The sequence below is a fragment of the Tamandua tetradactyla genome, chromosome 23 (assembly GCF_023851605.1).
Source record: "Tamandua tetradactyla isolate mTamTet1 chromosome 23, mTamTet1.pri, whole genome shotgun sequence".
Lineage (NCBI taxonomy): Eukaryota > Metazoa > Chordata > Mammalia > Pilosa > Myrmecophagidae > Tamandua > Tamandua tetradactyla.
In genome coordinates, this window is record NC_135349.1 from 3,450,152 (window position 1) to 3,467,003 (window position 16,852).

Here is a 16,852-nt window from a genome sequence, read left to right on the forward strand (position 1 = left end):
GTTTGCAAAACTGTAATATAGTATCACAAGCAGGTTATTGATATGGGTAAAATCCATGAATCTGATTCAGATTTCCCCAGTTTTATTTAACTTATTTGTGCATGTTTATTTAGTTCTGTACAATTAATCACATATGCAAGATTTTGTATCTACCACCACAGTCAAGATACCTAAAAGTCCAACACCGTAAGGATCCCTGAAGTGGCCCTTTCACTCCCTTTCCTTCTTGCCAACCTGTGTGCCTTTTATTTCTTTTTCTTGCCTTGTTGCAGTGACTAGAATTTCCAGTACTTTGTGGAATCAGAGCTGTAAATGCAGACGTCCTTGCCTAGTTCTCAGTCTTAGAGGGAAAGCAGTAGTCTTTTAATATTAAGATGATGTGGGGTTTTTGCAGATGCTCTGTATCAGGTCGAGGTAACTCCCCTCCATTACTTACTTGCTGAGTTTTTCTCATGAATGAATGTTGGATGTTTCCCAATGCTTTAATATCATCAATTGGTATGATCATATGAGTTTTCTTGTTGAATTTTTGGTATGGTGGATTATATTGATTTTCAAATGTTGAACCTGCCTTTCATACTCACAGTAAATCCCATTTGGTCATGGTGTATAATTCTTCATATATATTTTTGAGTTCAGTTTACTAATATTTTGTTGAAAATTTTTGCATCTAAGCACACAAGGTACCAACAATGGTCTGTGGCTTTCTTTTTCTGTACTGTCTTTGTCTGGTTTTGTTATCAGGGTAGCACTGGCCTCATGAGATAAGTTTAGAAATATTTCCTCCTCTTGTATTTTCTGAAAGAGATTGTGTAAAATTGATGCCAATTCTTTAAATGTTTGGTATCTTCCAGCCAAATCCTGTGGGCCTGGATATTTCTTTTTTGTGAGCTTTTTAATTATAAATTCTATTTACTTAATTGAGTTTATTTTATCTGGGTTGGGGTCAATAGTTTGTGGTTTTTGAGGTTTGAGTTTTTCTAAGTTATCTTATTTGTGAGTATAAAATTGTACTCTCTTACTACCTTTTAATGTCTTCCAGGTCCATAGTGATAGTCCCTGTTTCATTTCTGACACTGATAATCTGTTATGTGGTTATCAATAGTTATAGCTGATTCAGTCATAGGTTCACTCATTCATCCATCTATCCAGCATACCAGCGTATATACACACTCACAGAACTGTGAGTTTGCAGAAGGCCTGTTATGCAGGAGGTAGCCATCTGGGTTTTGAGGGGTTACAGTCAAAACCCAAAAACAGGTTAAGCATACCTTTACCGGTAGAGCTCACAGCCCAATCAGATATGACTTGGACACAGCTGAGGTCGTGCCCCTGATGAAGGAGGTCTGCAAAAGTGATTGTGGTAGCCCAGTGAAGAGGGACAGTTTGTATCTGGGGAATTAGAAACGGCTTTTGGAGGAGGTAACACCTGAACTGAATCTTGACAGATGAACTTCTCATGCCAAGAACGGGTGAGGACATTCCTAGTTGAGGAAATAGCATCCATCAAAGCCAAGACGTGTTAAGAGTTTGTGAGAAAACATAAGGTGGTTAGAACAGCTGAAGCAGTATTATGTGGTTGGGTCCCTGTTTTAGAAAGCTCCGTTTGGAGGGTTTTGTGATGGATGGATGGGAGGTAAAGGTGAAGGAAGCTGGGAAGAAGGTAAAAAATTGTGAGAGCCTCTACCCATGCTGTGCAGGTAGTGCTAAGGGAGGTTTTGGAGACATGCCATAGAGAAAAGTCAAACAGATTTGGGGATTAACTAGATTTTGGAGGGAAGGTAGAAGGAGTTATCTAGGATGACTCAACACACTTTGATTTCTGTGACTGGTAAATGGTGATGCCAGGAATCAAACTGTGACTGCAGACAAGCAGCAGGTAGAGGCGAGTGGTTTGCACTGGACACACTGAGTGTCAGTGCCTGGGGGACACCTGGGAAGATGTGGGCGTTGGGCGGTAGAGCGACTGAAGAGGTAGATTTGCAAGTCCTAGGAAGGGGCAATTGTGATCCTGTTTTCCAGAACGCTGGGTGATCTATGTGTAGTCTAACCACAGAAAGGAATGTTTGAAGTCAGTTCTTCCTCGAGTGCCTGAGGTATAGAGATTGAAGCCACCAGGTGAGCAAAGCCACCTGAGGATTAGGTGGAGACAAGAAGGAAGTGAGGGCTGCTGGGCTTAGGTTTGCCAGTGCAGGCAGGCTTGTCTTGGGGCTTGTCCCTGGAACTGAGAGAGCAGGGGGCCCGGCCTGGACCTCTGGAAAAGGAGAACGAGCCTGCTCAGGCTTGGTGGGTGCTCTGTACTCACTGGGTAGGAGAACACAGCCCAGCTCCCATATGTTGTCAGCCGAGGTGGAACTGGAGGCGGCAGGCTGGCAGCGGGGTTCTAGCAGCACCTGCCCAGCATCCCCTCCTAGCTGTCACTGTGTGGAAGTCGTTCTCTATTTCATGTATTCAAAAAGGAGACAAGGGAAGCATCTCAGGTAAAACCACAGCCAGATCCAACTGGATATCAGATTTTGCTTTTCAGAGGACATTGATTAAAAAGAAAAAGAAAAAAAAAACTCTTCAAAACAAAATAAAAAACCCTGAAGACTGCTGATAGAATTCTATACCTAATAAGCTCTCCTCTTGCCAGTTAAAAAAACAAACAAACAAAAACTATGGGGAAACATATCCATAAAGCTCTGTAGCTAGGAAATAGGAAATTAAATGCAGTTAGACCCACCATTAGTAAATGAAAAGGATCCTTTCCTGGGAATTGAAAAACTGAGAAGCCGTGTCACCCTTCTAGAATTTTCTAATGGAACCATCATTTTTTTGATAGAAGGGTAGAGCATCCTTCTAAACATGGATTATTGCATTGAAAGGTTGAAGGTAGGGTTGAATTCTGCTCTGGGCATTGAAAGAAAACACCTGACTCATGGGCGTTGGGGACACAGCTTCCCTGGTTAATTCCACATCCCAGCAGGCCTTCCTTTCCAAAGCTCCAGTGAAATAAGAACTTGGGGTGGGGGTGGGGGCAGTAGTAAAGAGGAAACAATTTAAATTCTAAGCCTGGAAGTTGCCAGCTGGTTCCAGCAGAGCTAGAGGGCCGCATATTTGGGCAGGAATCCAGGAAGCAGAAACATTGAGAATATAAAAGGAGCAAAAAGCTTTCTTCTCTACTTCATCGATCGAAAAAAGAACAAGTTAGTTCAAAAATCCGTCAGAATGTCTTTCTGGAAGCTCAAAATTGGAGGCGAATGAGATGGTCTTGGCAGCTATTCTATTTCACCGCCTCCCACACCAGAAAAGTGAAATTTGTCAGGATGTTGGAGCTTATCTTTTGGAAGTTTCGCCAGATGAGTGCATTTTTCCGAAGCTGTTACTACTTTCTGAACATTACAGGTTGTTTCAGGCAACTTTATCTGAGCACTATTTGAGTAGCAGGTGTGAATCCATCTTAAAAATCAACTCTTGGTGCAGGCGGGGCCCACGGTGTGGGGGGCGAGGACCTGGGGGTGAGGCTTCGCTGTGGGACCCACCCTGCTGTCCCACAGAGAGGCCACCTCGACGCCAGGCTCCTAGCTGAACTACAAAATTGCATTATAATTACAGTAGTGACTCTTATTATTGCTGTTATGTGGTGTTACTAGAGAGGTGCCAGGGCGTTGCTCAGCAGCCTGCCTGAGAGAGTCGGGTCGCCAGGCGCTTTCTGTTAGAACCTTGTGACCCTGCCTGGCACAGCGTATGGACTTAACCGATGCGTGGAGATGAATTCTCATCTCTTCCCCATCTTCCTTCTCTTCCCCCTTAGTCTGCCTTTGAGCCTCTCTTTCTCCCTCCCTTTGTCCCTTACACCTCCTCTGAGATGGCTCCCAAGGGGACTGGACATGGGGGCATGTGGGAGCCACGGTGGGGCCGGTGCTGGGAGACAAGCAGGGCAAATCCGTACAGGCAGCTGTTTGCTGGGTAGGGGCTTGGGGCTGAAGGGTCCCTCAAGGTGCCCGGCTCAGTGAGCCATGGGGCTCATCCCTCCTTCCCTCCCCCCTTCCCCATGCCCAAGTGCTCCCAAGCCCCCAGCTCCTCTGAGGCACCTCCTCTCCCAGGGACTGCCCCTGCTGCCTGGCACAGCCGCTTGGCCCGGCAGCCTGGGGACGAAGGACCCGCTCTGGGGCCCCATCCTACTGCGGTAGGAACAGAAGAAGCTGCTGCACCCAGGAGAGCCTGAGCCTGGGGAGGGCATGAGCCCCCGGGCACCTCTCCACAGCCACAGCGACTTGTCCCCTGTCCTCTGCCCTCAGCGACTCAGGGGTTCTGAGCTGAGTGCGAGCTCTGCTGCCTGTGGCCGCCGTCGTGAAGCCAGGCCTGGAGATGAGCCCCAGAGCTGTAAAGGGGGCTGAGGGGGGCACTACCCCAGCCCCTTTGACCCCAAGCTCTCTGATTTCTCTAACTTGGAGCTTGGCCTCTCAGGTCTTTGCTCTCAGGGGCTTTTCAAAGTAGTGATGAGCTGATCCTACTTGGGTGAGCTGCTGCTGCAGACTGACACTCTGAGCACCTCATGTTCCTACAGCATTTCCGCGTTGCCAGGCACATGCTAACTGCCTGCAGGCTTCACTGCACTTGATCCTCCCGAGAACCTGGCAAACTGAGTCATTTTTATTTTCCCCATTTCACAGATGAGCAGACTGAGGCTTTAAGAGTTTTCATAATTGCACAGCAGCCTTCAGGCCCAGGAACTCCTGGGAAAGAAACACAGCTCTGCACAGACATCCTCAAGGCACTGCCCTGCCCTCAGGAATCTCTCAGGAGAGGGAGTGGGGACTTAGAGCCTGGAATTCTGGGTCAGGCAGGCAGGGACCCTGGGGATGGGCCCAGCACTGGGCCAAGCTCACCTGCCCAGGCTTTCGGGAGGCCTCAGGCCCCGCACAAGACAGACAGACACCTGCAAATGCACCTGGAGGGACGCTCTGTGCAACAACTGTTTTCCGGGAGCCATCAGCCTGATTGTTCTAATTAGATTAGATCAAGAGGAAAGAGGAAACAAGTTACAAGTAACTCTTCCCACTGCCTCTTTTGTTCTCTGCATGGTCAAGATTGAAGGCTTGAGTAAAGCAATTTATGTGACGATATCTAGGACGCCTGTTAACATCTTGAATTCCCTCATCCCTTCTAGATCTTTACTGATATATCCTGCAGCTTTCTGCTGGCCTTGGATTACCTTATCTGACCCGGAGTCAAAACCTTCCCCCAAAATCTGTTCAAGAGAGAACTGGGCCATTGTGCTAACAGGTTACTTTCTTTTTAATTGCTAGAGCCGGGGGCTGTTGGACACCTGAGTTTCACAGAGATTCTAGACACATCTCTCAAGGTCAGCTGGCAGGAACCTGTGGAGAAAAATGGCATCATTACAGGTAAGTGTCCCTGGGTATGGGAAAAGAAAAGTAAGCTTGCCCTAATAAAAAGATTTGGAAATAGGTTTAAATCAAACTGCTGACCCAGCTCAGTCTGCCTGAGGCCTTTTTTAGGGCATGTGGCAGAAATCAAGGGGGCATCTGCCAAGCTGGACTGGGCGCTGAGAGCCCATCCTTGTCAGGGAACATGTCAGAGCCCAGAGATTTCCTCTCCTTGTATTATGTTCACAAACCTCCAAATTTCTGATCCATGAGAATCAGTACCTCTATGGTGTGTTCTTTGACATGCATCTATCTCACTTAATTCTTACAGCAACATTGTAAGGGACCCGTTAATATTATGACCATTTTACAGATGAGGAAGCTGAGGCTGGGCGAGGTCAGGTGACCTTCCCTTCTTTTGGTAAACATGTGTGGAGTGCCATTTTTCTAAAGTGCCACTAACAGGGCAGTGGGCAAGAGGCTCCTGCGGCTGCTGAGTGGCCTGGCCAGAAGGGAATCTGGGTGTCCTGGTGCTATGTCCTCCATGCTGCCCCCCACCCCCAAGCCCTATGGCAGAGACCCCAGGATAAGGAGAGGCAGGCAGAGGCAGGGAGACACAGCCTCTTCAAAGTTCTGAATCCTGCCAGGCAAGGATTAACCAACATTTAACAGCCAAAATTCATTTTTCAGTTTAAGGTGTCTCGAGGGGGACATCTCACCTTTTGCAGGGTTTTTAATGATTTTCTTTTACAGAAGAAGTTTCTGAAAATTTTTTTCAGGTCAAAGCTTAATTAAATCTGATTTTAAAAAATATCTCATTTGATGAAACAAGCATAGGCTTTCACGTCAGATGAAGTTGGAGGTGCCATCTCACTGCTGCACTTGCAGAGGGAGCTCTGACTTACCTCTCAGACCCCCCAGTCTCTTCAGCCTTGGGCATCGTGATGCCCCCTTCCCCTGGCAAGGCTGGGTGGGAAGATGGAGGCACACTGTGTGCAGCAGCTGGGTCCCAGTGGTGCTCCTTTCCTTTGGTAGACACTGCTTGACATTCTCAGCTGGCAGTGTGATATCCCCATCTCTCAGCCACCCATTTGCTGGGCACTGATATCTGTCAGGCAGTGGCTGGGGACCTTGCCTGTGCCATCTTATGTCATCTTGAGGGCACCTCCCTTGGCGCCTTTGCCCTTGGGCCCTGAGCTTGCCAGCAGAACCGGCTCCTGGATGAGAGTTCAGTGGTGAGTCAGCTGGAAGCTTCCACTGTCTGGGTGCCTGGTGGATGGTGCTGTTCTCAGCTGCCCGCCCACACCGCGGTGATCCCTGTGTGTGAGAGTGAGGCCCCATGTACCTGAGGACAGCAGCCCAGTGTACCTGAGGACAGCAGCAGAGGGGAGACGGGCCCTGGAGACCAGAAGGGATTGCCTGGCTCTCTCCCACCTCTGTGGCCCAGACAGTGGCCACAACCTGGGCTGATTTTCTCAGCATCCATATGCGGCACATCCTATAAGCGCATCTTAGAGATGCAGAGACCGAGACCCAGGCCATGTCCCAAGGTCGCCCAGCTGGCAGCTGGGGGGGTAGATTTGAGCCAGTTCCTAACCCTGCACCAAGAGTCCCCAACTTCCTGAGCTCTCAGCACCATCGGTGTCTCAGTTATGTTTTCAGAGCGCCCCTGGGCTGAAGGAACCCCCGACGGATCTGCTGGCTAGGTGGGCAGGTCCAAACAGCTTAAAATGCATTTACATACCAACGACAGAATGGAGATTTAAAAAGATGGTACATATTAATCGAAAGAAAAATGTTTTTATTTCATTCTTAAATAACCACAGTTACATCCGAGTGGGGTGTGTGCACTGTTGGGCATGGCAGAACCTAATCCCATTTCCAGATATTATGAAATATCTAGAAATAGCAAATTCATAGAGACAGAAAGCAGATTAGAAGTGACCAGGGGCTGGGGAAAGAGGGGAAGGGGGTACTTTGCTTGGTGGTAGGTATAGAGTGTTTATAAATATTGGAAATTTAAAAAATAACATTAATTTTTAAATGGCATGAGTTCCCCATGGCAAAGGTGCTCTGGAGGCCAAGAAATACACTAGCAGTTGAGGATTAAACAGAGAAAAGTTTGATTTCGTGATTCTTAGGGCCAGCAAGATTGCCATTGTTGTTATTATTTTTAATTTTATAAGGAATGTGCAAATTAGGACAAGTGAAGTTTAGGTTTCAAAACTGAGATTTCAGCAGCTTTCTGAGCTAGCTTGAGCCTCAGCGCACTGCTAGACCTAGTTGTGTGTTCTGCTCCGTCTCCTTTGCCAGTTGATTTCTGAAAAGCATGCATTACTTTTATAACCAAAGCTACTATGTGAATGCATTCTACTTATGAAAAGTTTAGTTAATGCATAGTTGGATAATTTAACCACTCCTCTGTTGTTGGGCACTTAGCTTGTCCCCTGCCCCCAAAAAAGCACCTCGGTTTTGCAAAGATATGATGTGTCCAAAGGAGTGTAGAAAAATTTTGTCTTGAGGTTCACGCAGTATCCAACAGACACAGGTGACAAGTGTTGAGGGCGTTGTGTTTCCCTTGAAACTTGGAAGTATCCTGCAGTGCTCCTGTGGGTTCACGGCGGGGTGGGGTGCTTTGGTGCACAGCATGGGAACTGTGTTTCTAGGCCAAATTCCTCCATTCTTTCCCAGCCCCTACCAGATGGCGCCTGCCATCATCTGCATTAACCCACTCCCCCTGGTAGAACGGTGTGCTTAGACTCACCATGCAAGGGGGCCTAAGCCCCTCTAACCCTCACTTTTAAATGAAATAAGTTTATAAATCTGGTTCTATCCTCAAAAAGTTATGTTTTAAAATGCCTACTTTAAATAATGTACTAATTCAATGCAAAAAAAAGTCATATCCAAATTGGACGCCAGGATCCAGTTCTGTGCACATTCTGAGGCCTTCTTTGTATGCGACTGCAGATCCTGAATACGTGAAATAAAAAGGCCTTCTATTTCTTGGAGTAGAAGGAATTAAACAAAGAAGAGGGGGTGAAAACAGAGGAGGGATATTATCGACACCAGGAATCTAGTTTAGTTTAATACAGCTTTTAGCCATTCAAAGGAAGGAAAAAAAAAAAAAAACCAGTGCAAAAAAAAAGAAAGAAAACCCAAAAGCTTAGCAGGAGGCTACCATTTGGAGGAAAACGGCTTTTTAGCTCAGACCCCTCAGGGACCAGTTCTGCGGACTGAATTAGAGCTGCACTTAGCATTGGCTTCAGAAGTGGGACTGCACGCACAGGAGCCGCAGAGAATTCATGTCACCCAGGCTGCTTTTGAGATTCACATTCGAAGCTGTCTCGGATGCCTTGGTAGACAGTTCTGACACTAAAGGACTTACCTTTTTACAAAAGAATACAATTAGCCCCTCCCCTGTCTTTCTGAACACATCATGCATTTCGTTCTGGTTTTAAAGCTTAAAGAAAAATCCATGGGCGTAATCGTTTGAGTCAAGCAAACATTTCACTGCTAGGTGGTGGTTGCCGATACTCCCAATTTGTGATCATCTGTTTCACCAGTTAATAGGGCTTACTGAACTCATTTTCGTATTTTATTTAAGTAAATACTTGTAGTTACAAGCAGGAATCTGTTGTTTATTGTGGAACCTGGCTGTTGAAGCTCTGGCTTTTCGGAGGAAGACTCATGGACAGTCTGCACTTCTTACTAAGGGTGAAATATTCTACAAAGCACAGCAAAAATCTACAAAACACAGCAAGACAAAACCTGTGTCTGTGGGCTAACTTAGCCTCCAAAAGCCAGTTTCAGGGCATGTTGCTGTCACCCCATCCCTTCAAAGCCTTCCTCTCCAGGCTGGGCATTGCCAGTAGAGGCAGCTGCTGGGCTCAGGTGGTGACCTGCTAGCCTGGAATTTTACAGGGTCCCCGAAGGTCCATCTGCCTGGTGGGAAATGGCGGTTTACCGGCCTTGCCTCCACATCAGCATTCCCTGGGCCTCGGTTTTAATTCAGGGCCTGCAATGAAGGCAGGGCCACGCAGGGGGTGGCGGGCGGCCAGCCTGAGCAAATTGCCCATTGCGCTCTCCTAGTAAATTTCAGACTCTTCCAGCCTCCCTCCGTAAACGGTGATTTATGAGGGCCAGGATGCAGACAGACAATTTGTGATTGGATGTACTGCTCTCTTGTAGAGAATTTACTTCAGATCAACAGAAAATTATTTCTGAAGCTCCTGTGGTCGTTAGTCTCAGTTAGGCAGCCACAGGGAGCAGGTGGGCATGAGCGGGATGTGGGGGCTCCTGGCTAACAGCAGGTGGGGGACTGCTGGCTAACAGGAGTTGGGGGACTCCTAGCTAACAGAATGTGGGGGGCTCCTGGCTTGGTGGCACCCCTCTCCCCTGGCATGCTGGCACCAGGTGAAGACCGTGCCACTCAGAGCTGCAGGAACCCACCCTGCATGTGCCTGGAAAAGCTGCTTGTCAATCGGGGGTGTCTGCAGCCCCCGGCCCGCAGCTCTGCCCATGTGCAGTCTCCACGCACGTTTGTTAGCCAGGCGTGGCTGGATCTTCTTCGGCCCTGCCCACGAAGATCAGGCTCTTTAGTTAGCCGTGTGTTCCTCTTTGCGTCTGAGGCTCCTTTGACACACCATGTCACTGGCTCTGGGACAAATACACCCTCTCAGTGCTGCTCTCACCATTTGTCTTCCAATAAAATTGCAACAAACAAGGTCATAGAATTACCCAAAACCTATTCTTTTTGTGCTTTCAGAGTGGGCCCTGAAATGAGTGTCAACTTAACTAGCAGTTTATCAGGTATAACCTCCCAAGGTCAAGGATGGTTTCTGAGTTTGCTCATGAGCCTCAGGGCACTTGTGGAGGCAGCTGCTGCAGAGGAGGCACTGGGTGGCAGGCAAAGGGGTGGCTCAGGCAGGATAGCCCCAGGCATTCCCTATCCTTACCAAGTTCACCAGGGGCTGCAGACAAGGTCGCCAACCTTCTGTGCCTCGGTTTCTTCCTTTGTAAAGTGGTAACAAGAATAGTTTCAACTTCAAAGTCTGGTGGCAAGGATGAAATTAAGCCATATATGTGAAGTGCTTGGGAGGGCAGATCCGCCCAATTCTCTGTCCGCTTTGCACATTGTTAGCACCCAGTGCCGTGAGCTATTTATTTTTAATTGCACTTGTGTTTCCAATGAGCAGACAAGACAAAACTGAGAGACCGTCATGCTTGTGCAGCTGGTCCACTGAGGACAGGCGAGGCTGGACGGCAGGGCAGAGGGGGAGATCCTCTGGATGGAATGCCAGGGGGAGCAGGGAGAAGGCCGGGTGGTGGTCAGCCCCTGCAGTTAGCCTTCAGGTATCCTGGGAGGAGGGACGGGATGGGGTCTGAGAAGCAGGCTGGAGTCCCACAGGCAAAGCCCAGGGGTCAGACAGGGTTAGTAATCCACAGGGGTCCCCAGCCCAGACCCCCAGCCCAGAGAGACCTTCTGTGCAGTGGTTCAGTAAAGGTATGTGGGGTCTACGGTCCACCCACAGCCCCTCTGGCTGCCTTTATATCCCAGTGCACACTTGGGAGCCTCTGCGTCAGTGCACACCTGAGAGCCTATGGGCCAGTGCACACCTGGGAGCCTCCTAGTCAGTGTACACCTGGGAGCCTCCTAGTCAGTGCACTCCTGGCAGCCTCCTAGTCAATGCACTCCTGGGAGCCTCCTGGTCAGTGCACACCTGGGGGCCTCCTAGTCAGTGCACACCTGGGAGCCTCGTAGTCAGTGCACACCTGGGAGCCTCGTAGTCAGTGCACACCTGGGAGCCTCCTAGTCAGTGCACTCCTGGGAGCCTCCTGGTTGGTGCATTCCTGGGAGCCTCTGGGTTAGTGCACTCTTGGGAGCCTCCAGGCCAGTGCACACCTGGGAGCCTCTGGGTCAGTGCACACCTGGGAGCCCCTGGGCCATTGCATACCTGGGAGCCTCTGGATCAGTGCACACCTGGGAGCCTCCTGGTTGGTACATTCCTGGGAGCCTCCTGGTTGGTGCATTCCTGGGAGCCTCTGGGTCAGTGCACACCTGGGAGCCTCTGGGTCAGTGCACACCTGGGAGCCTCTGGACCAGTACACACCTGGAAGCCTCTGGGTCAGTGCATACCTGGGAGCCTCTGGGTCAGTGCACACCTGGGAGTCTCTGGGTTTGTGTACACCTGGGAGCCTCCAAGGTCAGTGCACAGAACTTGCCAGGCTGTCTGAGCCAGCAGGAGCAGGTTGTGACTTTTTTTTCCCAAAATATTAAAGGGAAATCCCAAGATGCTGTCCTCTAAATTTTTGTTTACCTGCAAGTCCAAGTGTCTAACTGTATTTATTACTTTCATCAGGAGGAGAAAGAAGTTTAAGAAGCATCCTAGTTCTTTTGTATCATTGAACTGATTGCCTGAAAAAAAGGAAGAACCAGCATTTTCAGCAGTTTTTCTTTGCCTTTGGACCCATGAGCTCTTTCCATCATGGTCTCACTCTTTAAATGACATTTTTAAGTGTCTTCTAATCACATCAACTTCCCTCCAAGGGGGGTTGATTCAGAAGCTGGCTGGGTATTTTTTCTCTGAGCCCAAATCACAACAGAATCTGAGGTCAAATAAATTGTGATCATGAGGCCCCACTGGAGGGAACAGAATGAAGGGGAAATAAAATTTCACTAGGAAGACGGGAGCCTGGAAAGGGGAGAAGCAGAGCTAGAAGTGAAGCTCATGCACTCAAGTGAAAAGGGACGTTTTAAGGCAAAGCACTTTGCAAGATGAAGAAGTATCCTATCAATCATTTTATAAAGGAAAAAGTAGAAGTGTTTTCACAAATTAGTTGCAACCAAAGATCAAGCTGATTAGGGTACCATATAATGAAAATGTCAGCTTACAAAAAGTGGAAATTGTGATGGAATGTGTCCATAATTTGAAAGAGAAGGTTAAATAAAATGGGGTAGGCTGGCAGCCACCATGTCATTCATTCTCACCTGTGAGCCAGGTCCTGCGGTTTTGGCGCTCATTCCATGGCAGGGAGGCAGGCCAGTGGGTGTACGCTGTGAGCAGCAGAGGGATGCAAATTTCTGTGGGGTCCAGAGGAGCCAGAGGAAGGGGTCCTGTCCCTGAATTTCATTTCAGTAGTAGTAGATTCTAATCAGACTCCAGCAGAGCTAGCTGAGCTTGACCCAGCCTTTTCCCATACACAAATGTGCTCTCGGCTGCCCAGAGACCCTGAATCCAGCCTTCTGCTCTCGCTTTCTAGGTTACCAGATTTCCTGGGAGGTATACGGTAAAAATGACTCTCGCCTCATGCACACTCTGAATAGCACAACTCACGAGTATAAAATCCAAGGCCTGTCCTCGCTTACCACCTACACCATCGAAGTAGCAGCTGTCACTGCCGTCGGGGTCGGCCTGGTGACGTCCTCCACCATTTCCTCCGGAGTCCCTCCAGGTCAGTAAAAGCCTGCTCAGGTCTCCCTGTTGTTGCTCCTCCCCTGGAGATGTAGCACCTTCTGAGCCGAGCCCAGGTGCCATGGAAAGGGTAGGCTTAGTGCCTGCTTAGTCTCCACAGAGGTGGGTGGGCCCAGAGTTGGGTGGGCGGCAGCCTGGTCCGGCCCTGCCTTTGCCTTCCTGCCCCAGGGCTGGCCTGTGGCTGGGCCTTGGCTCTGTGAGCCTGTGACCTGGCAGGGGGCAGGGGGTCCACACGAGAGAAGCAGAGCTGCAGAAGCAGCAGGAGGGAACATGATCTCAAGAGACTAAACTGGTGCCGAGGGTCCCACCTTCAGGTAAACCAGAATCAAAGCCACAGGGAAGTAAAGTGCAACCTTTTCTTTAGAGAAAAAGTAGCAATTTTTACATCAAAATCAAGAACTGGACACATAGAACTTATGTAACAAAACAATCAAAATTTGTGTTTGAGACAAGTAAAAGAAATACAAGGAACCTGGAAGAAAAGGGAAAGAGAGAAGGGGAGAGAAAAAAATTAAGCTGGATGTGAGGAGAGTTTGTGCGAAGCAGATTGCCATCATAGAATCTGCTGTTGAATGTAGACATAAGTTAATGCCTGTTATCATGTCCTTTTTGAAATTCAGATTGTCTTCCTAAATGTTTAGCTTTGGAAAGTTGTTTCAGCTTTGGAAAGTTGCTACTCGACTTCATATTTAAACTGAAAGTATTTTCCCAAGGAAAATAATCTCCATCTGATATGAAGATGAGATATTGTGGTGCTACCAGTTGAACTCTAATTAAAGTTATGTCTCCTTGACATTTAGAAGATGTCAGTTTGCCTTATTTTTGGTCTTTGAAGAAGTCCCACTGCCTCATTCTAAGGGCTTAAAAGATCCATTTGAAACCAGCCTTTACCCAGACACACTGCTCGGCCAGTCAGCTTTCACAGCCTGATCATCCTCTTAGGAGGCCTGCCACGCATCTGATGGGCTCAGCCGGTTACAGGAAAATACTTACAGGAAAACAGACCCACCAGTTCAGCCACTTGCTGTCCAGCCAGCCTGGAGTGGGTGCTGTAAACTCAGCAGTGGTCCCAAAGCAATTTTTCCACCACCCATAAGCAGCCCTCATCGTCCTCAGTCCAGGGCAGTGAGGGCTTGTTAAAAACCAGGCTGGGGCCCCACCTGGAGTTTCTAACTGGGCCTGGGCTCGGGCTCAGGAATTGGCTTCTTGAACGAGTCGTCAAGTGAAACTGGCCGCACTCTGAAAGCCATTACTCTACAGCAATCCTAAATGCATTTACAAAATAAAATATATTCTATTGTTGTTCTTTTTTTTTTTAAGTATTTTTTTTTTATATACAGAATACAGGAAAATTTCTGTAAAGTCGTAAAACATTGCAATCACTATGTACATTGGTACTAGTTGTGGGGGTGGGAGAAGAGGAGGGAACCAGGGCCAGGAGGAAGAGAAGTGGCAAGATAACAAAAGAAAAAAAAAAAGAGAGAGAGAGACAAAACAGGTTTACGACAATATTGTTGTTCTTTTTTAAGAAAGATGTCGTTGACTTTCAGGAAGGTTCACCATGCATTTTACATAAATAGCCACTTCCCATGCACTTATTCAAAGTAAAGTCAGTTCCCAAAGCCCATATTTAAAATATTAACACTTCAATAACAATAGTGATGATATCTTGTTTAATTTGTTAAAAATAACTCACATGCAGGGGCTGAGGGTCATGTTGGAAACAAATCTGTGTGTGAGTTACCGGGTTTTTCCTGGGAAGGTCTGGGCACTTTCCAGCCTGGGCAGGGAAACAGGCGAGCGCTCTGCAGTGGGACAGACTGTTTGGGGGAGTGCCCCACCAGAAGGTCTCCATTCTGTGATTGGACTTAAGCCATAGGTAATTTCAGAGGCTGGAAACCTTGCTGCAGAACCCGACTGCCTCTTATTTAGTTGCCAGAGCAACTGAATGCAGGCAGAGGGGGAAGCACTAGGTCTGCTTTTCACCCCAGTTTGGTTGCCTTGGAAACCAGGCCCAGAAAGCCCTCTGGGGGGGGCCCAGCACCCCCTCACCTATCCTTTCACGCAGTCCGGGAAGCCAGACAGGGGCCTGTCTGTGCCTCTGCCCACCCTCCCCCGTCCTTTCTGAGGCATTACGATAATTGTGAAAGGGAAAACGGCCATGCAGTTCTTAGAGCTCTCAGGAGCTAGGAAGAGTTACGTTTTCACTCTTTTTCTTCACTCAACATGTATCTATCAGTTACAACTGTGTACCGTGGTGACTAGGACAAGCCATGATTCAGAGTTTATCACCCCTTCACAGTTTATCGTCTAGAAGATCACTTTACTAACGTCTCCTAATGTCACTTCAGATGGCTCGGAGCTTGGGGTGGCCCTAGTGAAGTAAAAATCATGATGTGGTGATGTTACTGGAAAAGCTCTGCTTTCCGCTGTCATGGATTTGAAAACAAATCCTTTTTTTGGTATAAAACTTGAAGGCAGTTTTGGAACTGTTCACTGCTCAGGGAATAGATGCCCTGATGGCCATGTTCAGTACATTTCCTAAGTTGCGACAGAATTTCATTCTCTGCTTTTCCTTTCTTATTTATCTCCAGAACTTCCCGGTGCCCCATCCAATCTGGTCATCTCCAACATCAGCCCTCGCTCAGCCACTCTTCAATTCCGACCTGGCTATGACGGGAAGACTTCAATCTCCAGGTGGATCGTGGAGGGACAGGTGTGTGTTTCATTAGAACTGGGAGCTGGGCCTCCAAAGAGTCATGCTGGGACCTGTACCCAAGAGACAGCTGAGTGCTGCCTGTGCAAAAGGGTGAAGCAGTAGCTGGAGCTAACTTTGTGTTGGTTTGGCGGATGGTGGTGTCTGGAGGAGTAGAACTAGAGAGTAGGAGCATCCTCAATGCTGGGGGCGGCGTGCCTAAAGCCATGGGAAAAAGGAGAGGCTGTTACAGCAGGTCTCACTGGATGGCAGAAGAAGGGGTATCAGGAATTAAAATTCAAATTATGATTCTAAACAGGGGCCCCAAACTCTGTAGTACAGTAGATTGAGGAGTTTTTGTTTGTTTTTTAAAATTCTTTATTGCAATTAGCTACTAAACATAGGATTAGGGTTAGCTGTTTGGTCAACTAGTGTATCACTAAATACTCATTTCTTGAACAATGTTTGTAGAGCACGTTCTGACTCCTGGCACTGCTCTTAGCATGAAGGGTTTAGCAGTGGAGAAAAGTTCTCTCTTGGGAGAAAGAACTTTAATTTGCTGGAAAAGGAACATGTGCCTTGTATCTGAAGAACAGGAGGGAAGCTGGGTGGCAGGAATGAAGCAAGTGTAGGAAAGACAGTTAGGAATTGAGTTTGGAGAGCACACCTGGGGCAGATCACCCAGGATCCAGGAGAGCAGACATGGACAGGACCTGAGATCCAGTAGAGGTGTGACAGCATACTGCCAGCAGCTTCGGGGTCAGGTGGCAGGTACCTATGAAGAGGGTCCTGCTGGCCTTGGCAAAGACCAAGCAATCAGCCTGGTCCATGTTCTAATAAAAGAAGATCGATGAAGAGCCAAATCATGAGAGGCAGCGTGGTTTCAGCCTAGCTATCACCTCCTGTAAAATCCTAGTGATTCTCATGGCTGTGCTGTATTTCAAGACACAGCACCCTGGAAATTGGCCATAAATTAGGGGAAGAATTCAGTCTTCATACGTTTCATTCAGCAAATATCTCTGAAAATCTATGCAGAATTCTGGAAGTGCAAACTATCTGGTGGGACCGAACAGTAAATAGGGCTGGAACAATTGTTTACTTGGGAAAAACATATTATATCTGCCCTATCAAATTCAAATAGCACATTCACAATGAATAAAAACCAAAATGCTTAACACAAACCTTAAAACACTTAGAAAGAAGATGATATAAACAAAATCGTGATATCTCCTGAAGGCCAGTCCTAGGATCCCGGAGTCTGGCAGTGGCAGAAGTAGCCGGGGCAAGCCCATGAGTGATTCTGAAGCACC

At 47.8% G+C, this 16,852-nt stretch overlaps 1 protein-coding gene across 7 annotated transcripts in view; it reads left to right on the forward strand.

Moving 5' to 3' along the window:
* The window catches only part of SDK1 (sidekick cell adhesion molecule 1), a 1,057,379-nt gene that overhangs the window by 889,997 nt on the left and 150,530 nt on the right, over positions 1 to 16,852 (forward strand). For all 7 annotated transcript variants that reach the window (XM_077140486.1, XM_077140483.1, XM_077140481.1 and 4 more), the window contains 3 exons: positions 5,295 to 5,393; positions 12,636 to 12,827; positions 15,442 to 15,563. In XM_077140486.1, coding sequence (XP_076996601.1) covers positions 5,295 to 5,393; positions 12,636 to 12,827; positions 15,442 to 15,563 — 413 coding nt within the window. The remainder of the gene's footprint in view (positions 1 to 5,294; positions 5,394 to 12,635; positions 12,828 to 15,441; positions 15,564 to 16,852) is intronic.